At 39.4% G+C, this 14074-nt stretch overlaps 1 protein-coding gene across 1 annotated transcript in view; it reads left to right on the forward strand.

The window, feature by feature from the left end:
* The window catches only part of LOC115422026 (uncharacterized), a 136535-nt gene that overhangs the window by 44878 nt on the left and 77583 nt on the right, over nt 1–14074 (forward strand). Inside the window, exon 4 of the mRNA XM_030138067.1 lies at nt 7296–7402. Within this exon, the coding sequence (XP_029993927.1) occupies nt 7296–7402 (107 nt within the window). The remainder of the gene's footprint in view (nt 1–7295; nt 7403–14074) is intronic.

Here is a 14074-nt window from a genome sequence, read left to right on the forward strand (position 1 = left end):
AGTAGTGCTAGTAGTAGTTCTAAAAGTAGTTGGAGAAGTACTAATAGTAGTAGTAGTAGTACTAATAGTGCTAGTAGTAGTTCTAATAGTAGTAGTAGAAGTACTGATAGTAGTAGTAGTTGTAATAGTAGTAGTAAAAGTAGTAGAAGTACTAATAGTAGTAGTAGTAGTTCTAATAGTAGTAGTAGTAGTAGTAGTAGTAGTAGATGTACTAATAGTAGTAGTCGTTGTGGTTGTAGTAGTAGTAGTTCTAATAATAACAGTAGTACTAGTAGTAGTAGAAGTACTAATAGTTGTAGTAGTGGTGGTAGAAGTACTAGTAGTAGTAGTGGTAGTAGTGGTGGTGGCTGTAGTAGTAGTAGTTCTGATAGTAGTAGTAGAAGTACTAATAGTAGTAATAGTGGTAGTAGTAGTTCTAGTAATACTAGTAGTAGTCATAGTACTAATAGTACTAAGAGTGGTAGTCGTATTAACAGTAGTACTAACAGTAGTACTAGTAATACTAGTATAAACCCTTTCAGTTCAGTTGAATGTCGTCGTCTCATCAAGTTGAACCGAACTGTTTTATGTTTTATTTGATGTGAACTAAACAAACAAACCAACAAACCCATGAACAGATGAGTTAGTTTGCTGTTGTTGATGTGAACACATTGATCACAGGTTCAAATATGTCGATGCTGTGATCTAAAACTGTCTTCATCCGTCCACCTCCAGGGTCCATCTGCACCCCCTCCCCCACCTTTACTCCCCCCTCCACCATCCCAGACTCCGCCTCCCATCCTCCCCCTCTGCCATGCTCCCATCATCCCCCAGTGCTCCCTGTTTCCTGTCCCGTCCCCCCCACCCCCTGGTTCTTCCTGCTCGTCCCTCATTAAACAGAGGACTCATTGGAGTGTCCTGTCTCTCTCCTCAATTAGCCTAATTAATGGCTTTTAACAAAGAAAATGGCCCAGGAAACGAGCTCATTTTCCATTGAGTTGGGGGGAGGAACTGGAGGAGGGGGGGCTCATGAACATGAGAAAGATGAGAAAACGTGAAGAAAAATCTACAAAGACAAAAGAGATCCAGAAGAATGTAACTAATGTAACGGTCCATTCAGTCATATATTTGGACAGTTGATGACTTTTACACAAACTTCCATGATAAAACAAAGTCAAAAATCTCCATTTGAAAGTGATATTTTCCATTCTTTTCCCTCCTCTGTGACACTAATGAACATCTTTGGACGTTACCTCTTTGTTTAATCATACAAATGTTTTTCCCCTTTAAGTGGTTCTATGTAGCACTGGTGTTCCAGACTCTGACCAGCAGGGGTCAGTCTGGTACCAGAACCACCAACGACCCAACCCTGTGTTTTCACAGACTGAATCAGACTCTGAATAAAGGATAAAATTTACTGTTTCCACTTTTATATTATGCTTTCATCAAGTTTTATTAAAAAACGAAATCTCATACACTTACTGTAACAGTCGCTAAACTAACACTATGTTTCATAATCGTCACATGCTGCATCAGCTGATAGTTTACATTATAGCTCTGTTAGCTCAGCTCTGTTAGCTTAGCTCTGTCAGCTCAGCTCTGTTAGCCTAGCTCTGTTAGCTCAGCTCTGTTAGCTTAGCTCTGTTAGCTTAGCTCTGTTTTTAGGCAGAAAACAGCCACAGTAAAAGCACAAATCACCTGTTTTCTGTACGGTCTGTGTTGTCACTTGTTCACTTTTTGGTAAATTTTAATTTATTTTGTATATTTTCATTTATTAGTTTCGTTATCGATTTTGTTCATTTTAATTTATTTAATTTATTACTTTAATTCTTCTTAATTTTGTCTTTTTGTTCTTTCTTTTTAAAACTATTTTGATCATTTTTTAAATTCTGCTGCTCATTCTGTTCATTGTATTTTTATTTTTTATTTGTTCACTTTTTGTAAATTTTAGTTTATTTTGTACATTTTCTGTCCATTTCATTGATTGGTTTGATCATTTTAGTGTATTTTATTCATTACTTTGCTCATATATCATTATTTTGTCAGTTTATTTTTTTTCATTATTTTTGATCGTTTTTTAAATTCTGCTGCTTACTCTGTTCATTGTATTTTTTTTATTTATTTGTTCACTTTTTGTAAATTTTAGTTAATTTTGTACATTTTCTGTCCATGTCATTGATTGCTTTGTTCATTTTAGTATATTTTATTCATTACTTTGTAAATATCTCCTAATTTTATCTGATTATTTATTCTTTTTAAAATGATTTTGTTAATTTTTAAAATTCTGTTGCTTATTCTGTCCATTACTTTTTTGTAAATTTCATTGTATTTTATCTGTCTTTTCCATTTTGTATCGTCTGATTTGTGCTTCAACTAATGGCTTCTTAGCAAAGATAACATCCCATAATAACTTTATATCTTCATACGCCTCAGAATCAAACTCACCTGGTTAGAAGAAACACTGACACATACAACCACTGTCACATTTAACCATTAAACTCCATTCTTTACATTTACAGCTGAGTCCAGTGGAGAAAACAACGACTCTATTTGTATCATTTCCTTTTCTTTGACTGACAGTTGTTTCTTTCTGGTTCTCATCCTCAACGTGGTCTTGACTCATTACTCCCTCTAGTGGTCACATAAATCCCCCAACCCATGGATACAGATCTGCATCTGTGGCAGAACTTTTCTTTATTCCAAACATTCCGATGATAATTTCAGATCATGTTTTAATATTTGACAGTAGAAATAGTACATGTAGAACCTTTACATCAGTGCTTTTATAAGAGGAATAGGAATGGATGATACAGTAACACAACAGTAACACAACCCATTGAGGTCATAGTTGTGTTTGTGATGTTTGAAGAAAGAACGAACGGACGTTAAAGTCAAAATGTACAGATTTGTGTCATTTAATTAGAAAACAGTGTATCTGAGTTAACAAACACACACTGTTATGTCCTGCACAAAGTGTGTGTGTGTGTGTGTCTGCGTGTGTGTGCGTGTGTGTGTGTGTGTCTGCGTGTGTGTGCGTGTGTGTGTGTGTGTGCGATGCCACTCGGAGAAAGAGCAGTTAATTGCCTTCCTGCCCTGTGGGGGTTCAGACCTCTCACAGACACACACTGACACACACGCACAGACAGAAACACACACACACACACACACGCACAGACAGAAACACACACACACACACACACACACACACACACACGCACGCACAGACAGAAACACACACACACAGACAGAAACACACACTCACACAGACACACACAGACTTACACACACAGACAGACACACAGTGACACACATGCACAGACAGAAACACACACAGACTCGTACAGACACACACACAGTTACACAGTGACACATACAGACAGAAACACACACACACACAGAGACTCAGACAGAAACATACACACACACAGACTCAGACAGAAACACACACACACACACAGACATACATACACTGACATAAACTCACACATAGACTTACACACAAGCACACACACACACACACACACACACACACACACTCACACACACACACACACAGATGCACAAAGACTCACACAGACACATAAAGGCTCAGACAGAAACACACACACAGACTCACACACAGAGTCCCACACACACACAGTCACACAGACACACAGACTTAGACAGAAACACACACACACACACACACACACACACACACACCTACCTCCGTACTGTGATGTTGAACTGTTTTCCACTAAAGTTCATCTTTGAATTATTAAATGCAATTAATCAGTGTAGACCAGGACCATACAGCAGGAGCACACTGTGGGTGTGTGTGTATGTGTGTGTGTGTGTCTGTGTGTTTGTGTAAGTCTGTGTGTGAGTTTGTGTGTGTGTGTCTGTGTGCGTACATGTAACACACTTAATACTTTACTTTTTATCTTTTATAGAAAAATGCAATAATCATTAAACGGCTAAATTTTCACAGTGAACACTTCCTGTTTCCACGAAAAACTGAGTTATTTTCAGCTTTTCTGATAAAAACTTAATTAGAGGTAAAACAACACAACTGCCACGGAAATCACTTCAACGCTTTAATAAACAGAAGAACCAGGAACCAAACACACGAAGAACCAACAGTTGAACAGCTGATCCTCACAAACACACTGAACGAGGCTACGGCGCACACGTTCTACCTCCTCATGTCCAACACAGGGTTCCCACGGGCTCTTAAGGATTCAAGAATTGACATATTTTTGCCGGTATGCGCGTGAAATAAGCTGTGATTAGGGATGTAACGATTACCGGTATTACGATAAACCGCGGTCAAATTGCAGATGGTTAGTATTACCATTTAAATTCTAATTATCATGATAACCATGTTTGATTTCCTCACTTTTAGAGGAAAGAACCCTATGTAAAGCTAGGATTTTATGTCAGATATTTAAGTATAGTTTTAATCCTACTGTATCAGGGGTGTCACACTCATTTTCTTTCAGGGGCCACATTCAGCCCAATTTAATCTGGACTGGGCCGGACTAGTACAATAACAGCATGACAGCCAATAAATAATGACAACTCCAAATTGTTTTAGTGCAAAAAATAACATTCAGTTATGCCAATATTTATGTTTACAAACTATCCAAACAAAAAGGATGGGAATAACCTGGAAATAATGCAGTTTGTTAAGAAATATAAGTACAATTTTATCAATATTATCCCTCGACTTATCATTTCTACATATGCATTAGAGAGCAGATCTACAAAGACACAACACATTTAATAACAGGCAGAATATTGTTGAAATTGCACTGAATTCTCTTTAGACATTTCAGGTTGTTCATATTTGTTCAGGTTATTCATATTTTATTGTTACAGGATAGTTAATGTAAACATTTTCGTAATTTAATGTTTTTTGCACTAAATCAAAGGGAAAAAATGGTGTTGTCATTATTTATAGGTTATTATGATTTTTTTTTTAGTTTGATGTCCTAAATTGCACTTTGCAAAGTCATCTCGCGGGCCGGATTGGAACCTTTGGCAGGCCGGTTTTGGCCCCTGGGTCACATGTTTGATACCTGTGTACTATATAATACATGTTTCGGCCCCACCCCGTGTCCCATCGATGTGTGTCCCATCGATGTGTGATTGATGTTTGTTGCAGCACGGGAGGGCGTTTGTACGGGTTTTCCTCAGCCTTCACAGGCCCACCGCCGCCAAACTCACCAAATGAATAGAAACATTACCTGACTATCTACGAGGCACAATTTCATGTCCATATTCAATTGTTGTGAAGGATGCTGGGCGCTTTTAGCTCTCATGCTGTCGTACAATGGCACCATGGGTACAATGCCGCTAGTTTGTTACAATTTTGATTTTATATGCCTAATATTTGGAACCAATGTTCACTTTTAAAGTCTTTGAAAAGGTTCGTTAAGCATCTGTGTGTTACTTATGCAATAAGGTATAAACGTTTTTCTTACCGGATTTTATTTTTTTTGTGTGTTTGTTGTCCTTTTGTGTTGATATACAGGGGTTGGACAAAATAATGGAAACACCTTCACCTCAAGATGATAATGCCCCAATCCATACAGCTAGAATTGTTAAAGAATGGCATGAGGAACATTCTAATGAAGTTGAGCATCTCGTATGGCCGGCACAGTCCCCAGACCTCAACATTATTGAGCATTTATGGTCAGTTTTAGAGATTCAAGTAAGACGTCGATTTCCACCGCCATCGTCTCTAAAAGAGTTGGAGGGTATTCTAACTGAAGAATGGCTTAAAATTCCTTTGGAAACAATTCACAAGTTGTATGAATCAATACCTCGGAGAATTGAGGCTGTAACTGCCGCAAAAGGCGGACCTACACCATATTAAATTATATTTTGTTGATTTTTTAAGGTGTTTCCATTATTTTGTCCAACCCCTGTAGTAGGTTAAAGTGAACAAAATAATAGACAGATGATATAGATGAAGTCATGCTGGAAAAAAAGATCCCAAACATGGGTATAGTAAACATTTGTTTATATACTATTTAAAGGTAAAATCAAAAGGACTGAAACACGGACAAAATAGGCTGAGACCCCTAAAGGTTAATATTTGAATGTTTCTGCCAACACAAAGTACATTGTGCCTATTAATTAATTAATTAATTAATTAATTTATTTATTTATTTATTTATTTTTTCCCAAAATACAACTTGGTTAACTTATTTCACTGTGTGTATAAGCAGTTTTTGAACATTTTGAGCACAATTCCAATAATACCGTGATAATAATGATAACTGTGATAGTTTTGGTCACAGTAACTGTGATATGAAATTTTCATATCGTTACATCCCTAGCTGTGATATTTTAAATCCTGCAATAAATAATCTTCAAAAGGTCTTGAAACGTCTTCAGTTTAACTTGTAGGAACCCTGGAGGATCATGATGGTGGTGTCCCTGCAGGGGCCCAGAGCCTCGTATTGAACTTCCTGTCATATAATCCGTCACGTCTCACCTCGGCCCGTCCCCCTCCGGAGGATTCACACTCCATCTCTGTCCTCAAACCACACTATCAATCAGTGATCGATGACGCCGCCGCTGTCTATCGCCTGAAGACCGATCGATCTGCGTCCTGGTTTCATGATGCTCCAGACATTAGACACGTCCCTTTAGTGGGTCAGTGGATAAATGACTGACAGGAGATGACAGGACCGGATGGATGGATGGAAAGATGGATGGATGTGGTTTGGTTTTATCTCCTGATGTATTTGTTTTCTCTGATCATAGTTTATCTTTGCATTTAGGTTCGTCACGTCCCGAGGCTTTGTCAAACTCAAACAAAAAAAAAAGTTTCAACTCAGCAGACGCTCCCAAGTGGAACGTAATAAGAGCCCAAAGGAGAGTGTGGTGACTCCAGTCCACTTGGTGGCGCTAATGCACTTCGAAACTGGTCTGACAACCACCAATAAACAGTAAATAATGAGAAAAAAGAAGAAGCAGCTGCATATTCAGTCTGTTCAGGACTTTCGTCTGTTTTTCAGCATCACGACTCATTTCCATCAGTGCAGTTTTTTTCCTCCTTCTGAAATACGATCTCCTCGGTTTGACAGTGAACATCTCACGGCTCCGTCAGTCTGTTTATTACGACGGTATCATGTTGATTATTGCTGATGTTTGACTCTTTTTTTAGTTGAACACACCCTGAATAATGTCAAACCCATGTCAGATGGAGAAAATAAACCCATGTTTCTCCTCTTCCACTGGACCACAAACTGAGCCAGCTCTGAAATCACCGCTGTAAAGTTTCCAGGTAATTGACCGTTGTCTTTTGTGTCCTTTTTCTTCAGAGAACGACCGACCGAGCGCCATAGTGTCAGAGGTGATCGACTACAACATGCCTCTGACCACCACGTACATGAAGCAGATGAAGCTGCAGTGTATGAGCAACAACAAGGTAAGAGACGCTGCCGCTAAACTACAGGTGTCTGGAACTATGCATGTGAAACTACACACGTCCCACATCTGAAACTATACACGTCCTGTACCTGAAACTACACACGTCCCACATCTGAAACTACACATCCTACATCTTGAAACTACACACGTTCTGCATCTGAAGCTATGCACGTCCCATCCATGAAACTACACACGTCCCACATCTTGAAACTACACACGTCACGTACATGAAACTACACACGTTCTGCATCTGAAACTATGCACGTCCCATACCTGAAATTACACACATTCTGCATCTGAAACTATGCACGTCCCATACCTGAAACTACACACGTCCCACATCTTGAAACTACACACGTCACGTACATGAAACTACACACGTTCTGCATCTGAAACTATGCACGTCCCATACCTGAAATTACACACGTTCTGCATCTGAAACTATGCACGTCCCATACCTGAAACTACACACGTCCCGCATCTGAAACTACACACGTCCTGTACCTGAAATTACACACGTCCTGTACCTGAAACTACACACTTCCCGCATCTGAAACTATACACGTCCTGTACCTGAAATTACACACGTCCCGTACCTGAAACTACACACGTCCCATTCCTGAAACTACACACGTCCCTTACCTGAATCTGCCCACGTCCCGCATCTGAAACTACATACATCCCGCACCTGAAACTACACACGTCCTGTACCTGAAACTACACCCTTCCCACATCTGAAACTACAGGGGTCCCATACCTGAAACTACACACGTCCCACATCTGACACTACACATGTCCCTTACATGAAACTACACACGTCCCGTTCCTGAAACTACACACGTCCCTTACATGAAACTACACATGTCCCGTACCTGAAACTACACACGTCCCATACCTGAAACTACACACATCCTGCATCTGAAACTACACACATCCCATACCTGAAACTACACACGTCCTGTATCTGAAACTACGTATGTCCCATATCTGAAACTACACACGTCCTGCATCTGAAACTACGTATGTCCCATATCTGAAACTACACATGCCCTGCATCTGAAACTACGCACATCCTGTACCTGAAATTCCACACGTCCCGTATCTGAAATTACACGTCCTCCACCTGAAATTACACACTTCCTGCATCTGAAACTACACGCGTCCTGCACCTGAAACGACACACATATCTGCTTCTGCTTGGGTTCTCTGTCTTTGTCTGCTCTATCAGACACTAGGTATCTTTGTTGTGTTCTTCATTTTGCCTTGAGACAACATATTCTCCTGGACAATAGTTCATAAAGTAAACCTTTTGTGCGCATATATATTGTTTGTGGGATGAGTGTAGGAGGAGAGCATTAGAACCATTGATGGTGCCGGAGAATAAAAACTCCCACTCACTGTCTCGTACACACAATTAAAACTATGTAATGAGAAGAAATATCATGTTTTCAGACATTCACATTTCTCCTCATTATTATGGTGACACACAGAGTTTCTTTGCACAAAATGACACTGAAACCGTATTTATGTTTCCATTCAACAAAAACAGTAGTTTGATAAATATATTAGTTGTCGTTTGAATTTTAAAGAATGATTTACCAAACAATTATGTCAGTACTTATAAAATATAGACACATCTTTTCCCAAAAGTTGGCTCTCCCCAGCATTAAAACTACCACTCCTAAAACCTGTGGTTCCCCTCGGGTCAATGCGCTAGTTACATATAATAATCCTACTATATAATACACGTTCTGTGTCCGATCGATCGATGTTGCAGCACAGGAGGGCGTTCATACGGGTTTTCCTCAGCCTTCACAGGCCCGATCACCACTAAACTCGCCAAATGAATAGAAACATTACCTGACTATCTACAAAGCACAATTTTATATCCGTATTCAAATGTTGTGAGGTGTGCTGGGCGATTTTAGCCTCTCTCTACTTTGAATTCTTCATCCCTGCTGCCATACTCCATTTTCGGAAGTGGTTATGCTGCCGTTCATGACATTTCTACTGCTAGCAGACGATGCTACAGTGTGAAGGCTGCAGTTCACTACCGCTGGATGAATGGAATCATGCTTCACAGACCAAACAAATACATGCACTTTCCTTCATGCCTCACATGTTGGCTCAAATTATTACCTGCACAACGCATGATTAAATGGTACTTTACAAATGGATAGTGGTGGCAGACAAGTTCTACTTATCATGCTATTGTACAGTGGCACCACGGGTACAATGCCACTAGTGATAATTAATGGACAGATATTGAAAGTTAAGTTCTTCCTGAAAAAGGTGCAAAAGAATTGGCAAAACACACATTTTCTGACACTTTCATTCCAAGAACAACATAAAGAAATCTGGGCCTGTTCTAAAGGGAGTCCTCATAGCAGTGTTTTGCAACCTTGGGGTCTGGACCCCATATGGGATCGCCTGGAATTTCTAGTAATTGATTTAAAAAAAAAAAAAAAAGTTACAAATACATTTTTTTAAATAATTCAGTATATATTTTATGATATCTAAAACACCACAAACTTTTCCTAACAAAAATCCAGTTCAAATAAAAAGCAGGACATAATATCTGAGAGGGCATATCTTGATTGACTCAATCATGTGACCGCATCCATTACTGCGCTTCAACCTGCTCGGACAGAGTCGCAGTCAGAAAACCAGACCGAACAGGGAACGGACCGCCCGCCTGGCCGCGCAAAGACATGTCCAAGAGAAACATGCCTCCGTTTTGAATGTCTGGGGTCGCCTGAAATTTGTGATGTTAAAAAAGGTTGGGAACCACTGCCTTTTAGGATTAAATGATTTTATTTGCACATGGACTGATGTTTTTATGGAAAAGTTGTAAAAAAAAACCCAAACAGAAACAGTGAAAATAAGCTCCTGAGCTGCAGGAACTGGAGAAACAAACACACAAGTAGAACGGATCTGTTTTAGTTTGTGTGTAATTTGCAGAGAAATGAAATGACGCTGAGTTGAAGAGGACGGTGTTGAAGGTAAACGCTGTGAGATGTTCAGGTGAACGTTGTGTCCACGTGTTTCTGCAGATGGACGAGGATCTGTCAGAACCTGAACGCCTCATGTTTCTGCCTCTGCTGGGTTTTTGTCAGGGTGGGGGTGGGGGTTGGTTTTATTCCATATTGTTCCCTGGTGGTGGTGGTCCTCGGGGGCCGTATCAGCCCCCCCCAGGCAGCCGCTCATATCCTATCCAGGGTGTGTGTGCAGATAAGGGGGGGTGGGGGGGCAGGCGGTGGAGCTCATTCCAATTAAGCCGGGCCTCTGAGCGCCGAGTTAATTAGCTGAAGAGAGAGAGAGACGACGGAGCCAATTTACTGCGGAATGCCAATATGTCCGTCCGTTCGTCCGTCCGTCCGAGGCTCAGGGAACACGTGTGCAGTTACCGTGTCACGCTCACACCTGATCGGCCTATGACTCCAACTTTGTGTTTGCGGAGTTGAATCGGCGACACTGTGTAACATCGTTTTAATTGGTTCGTCCTGATGAATGAACCCGGCGCTCGTTATCGTCCAATAAACAGCTGAAACACGTGTGACTTCAGAGAGTTGAAACTCAATGTGTTTTTGAAATGTTCAAAGACGCACGGAAAAAATAAGCACGATATGCAACACCTGATCTGAACCTGAACCAATCAATCAATCAATCAATCAATCAGTGGATTAACATGGTGACTCTGACTCCTCCCACCACTAGAGGGAGCACAAGTGAATGAATCTCTGGAGTGTTATTAAAGAAATAAATTAAATTAACTTTATTACTGTTGAAGTAGTACAGAAAATACTGCAATACTTTACAGTAATTGAGCTGAATATGAAAGTATTCTTACGGCCGACACCATGAGCAAGAGATGAAGCCCCGCCCACACCCTCTAACAGTGTTATGATAAACCCCGCTCACTTCCACTAATGGAGTCAGTCCAGTTTCCATAAGAATGAAACAGAAAATGATAAAAGTGAAGGAAAAAGTGATCAAAATAACACAGAATTAATAAAATAATGATAAAAAAATAGGCAAAGTAATAAAAAAATAGACTATTCAAATAAGTATTCAAAATAACACAGGATTAATAAATAAAATAATAATATTAGTAGTAATAATAATGAAGGGTAAAAACAAGATATTAAAGTTTAATTCACAAAATAATAAAAAAATGTAAATGATCAAAATAACACAGGATTAATGAAATAATAATAAAAGGGGGAAATAATAAAAAAAAAGCAAAATATTCAAAATAAATTTCAAAAATAATAAAAAAAGAAGCAAAGTAATTGAAAAATAACAAAATAATCAGGGAAAGTGAACACACAAAATGAATAAAAATGAGCAACACCTGAAAAGAATGAAAATGACCAAAAAAAAAACAAAAAAACATTGAAAGTAAAATAAATGAAAAATTCTGATAATAATCCAAAACAATTAACAAAACAATCAAAGCAAAAATGAAAAAGAAGCAAAATTAAACAAAATCAATAATTGATCAATGAAATTGATGCAATAGTCTAAAAATGAAGAATTATAAAAAAATAGAAAGAACCAAATTATTATTAATATTAAAAAGTAGTAAAACAATACAATAAGTAACAAAGTAATCAAGTAAATTAGTGAAAATGAGTAAAATGATCCAAAAACGGACAAACTATAGAACAAAAATGGAAAAAATGAACATAAAATTGGGGTAATAATCACAAAAATAAAGACGTAATCAAAGAAATTAACACAGTAGTTCAAAAATGAAAAACAAATGATCCAAAAATAAAAAAATTAATGAACCAAAATGAACAAGAAAATAGCAAAACAATAATAAAATAACAAAGCAGTCAAGTAAATTATTCAAAATATGCAAAGTAATAAGAAAACAAATTAATAAAAAATGAACAAATGTTTATGTTTGTTTGTTTGTTTGTTTGTTTTGATGATGTCTATGTCATCGTTATATGTATTTTTTTTTTAAACATTTTTAATTTATAGCGAACAAGTGATGTATCAGTGTTGGCTGTTTTATGTCTAGGGCCTGCAGGTGAAAAGTAGTTATTTTTACTAACTCTGGCATATTTACAGTAATATACATAAATATGCATTGTCCCTATTAAATAAGACAAACAAACAAACAAACAAATAAATAAATAAAACTTGAATAAAGTAATAATAAAATAGTTCCAGGTGTGATTTGAACATGAAACTGAACCAGGATCAGTCATTTCAATCGTGAACCTGAAGAGTTAAAGGGAAGACTTCAATGAGTGTGTGTTTTAGTGTGTGTGTGTGTGTGTGTGTGTGTGTGTGTGCGCGTACGCTTGCGCGTCAAAACTACACAAAGATTATAGTGTTGGACTCAGAGGAACAAAAGTACAGACAGGAATAGAGGAGCAGTGACTCACTCACCTATAGAAATAACATCGGACATAAGGGAGCATCAGGTTCACAGAGTGTGTCTGTGTGAAGCAGACACACACAGACACACACAGACACACAGACACACACAGACACACAAACACACACAGACACACAGACACACACAGACACACAAACACACACAGACACACAGACACACACAGACACAAACTGAGGGGCTGCTGAATAGCATTCTATGAAAAAAAGAAGGTCAGAGTCTTTTGTCTGGTTGTTTTTATGATGGAAAGAAAGTGAGAGGAAGTGGTAAAATGGGAAAAAATGAGGAGAAGAAGAAGGAGGAGAAGAAGAAGAAGGAGGAGACGGAGAAGAAGCAGAGCAGCATCTGTGTGTTTTCCCCCAAGAGAGAAAACGAACCGCAGAAATAAAAGAGCAGAAGAAGAATCAGCCGAGTGGAGGATGTGCGAATCCTCCATTAGCACTCATCCCCATCCTCCGTTCATCCGCCCAACCCTTTATCTCTCCCTCCATCCGCCCCCGTCCCAATTCAATAAGAGGAGGAAATTACCCAAGATGCTTCCTGGCAGGGGTGGGGGGGTGTAGGGGGTGCAGGCAGGGCGGTGGCTACAGGGAAGATGGAGGAGGTGAAAATGAGGCTCGGGCCGGGGTGGAAATCAAAATGAGAAAACGGGGAGGATGAGGGTGATGGGAGTGGGGGGGGGGGGGGCAGGGAGGAGGGGAGGAGGGGAGGAGGGGGTGTGTAAGGAATTAAAAAAGGAGAATGAGGTGGTTCATTATGGTTGATGGTCTCCCCCTCTCTGATCGCTGCCCATTATTCCAGCAGCTCTACCTCCAGAGGAAAGAAGACACTTCATTATATTTGGGAGGAGGGGTGTGTGTGCATGTGTGTGTGTGTGCATGTGTGCACGTCTGTTAGTGTGTGTATGTGTGTATCTGTTAGTGTCTGTGTGTGTCTTTTAGTGTGTGTTTGTTTGGGTCTGTGTGTGTGTGTGTGTGTGTGTGTGTGTGTGTGTGTGTATCAGCATGTGCCTGTTAGTGTGTATCTGTATGGGTGTCTGTGTGTGTGTGTGTGTCTGTGTGTGTGTCTGTCTGTGTGTCTGTGTGAGTCAGTGTGTCAGTGTGTGTGTCTCAGTGTGTGTCTGTGTGTGTCAGTGTATGTGTCTCAGTGTGTGTCTGTGTGTGTCTGTCTGTGTGTGTCAGTGTGTGTCTGTCTGTGTGTCTGTGTGTGTCAGTGTGTGTCTGTCTGTGTGTGTCAGTGTGTGTGTGTCTGTGTGTG

Source organism: Sphaeramia orbicularis, chromosome 7 (genome assembly GCF_902148855.1).
Source record: "Sphaeramia orbicularis chromosome 7, fSphaOr1.1, whole genome shotgun sequence".
Taxonomy (NCBI): domain Eukaryota; kingdom Metazoa; phylum Chordata; class Actinopteri; order Kurtiformes; family Apogonidae; genus Sphaeramia; species Sphaeramia orbicularis.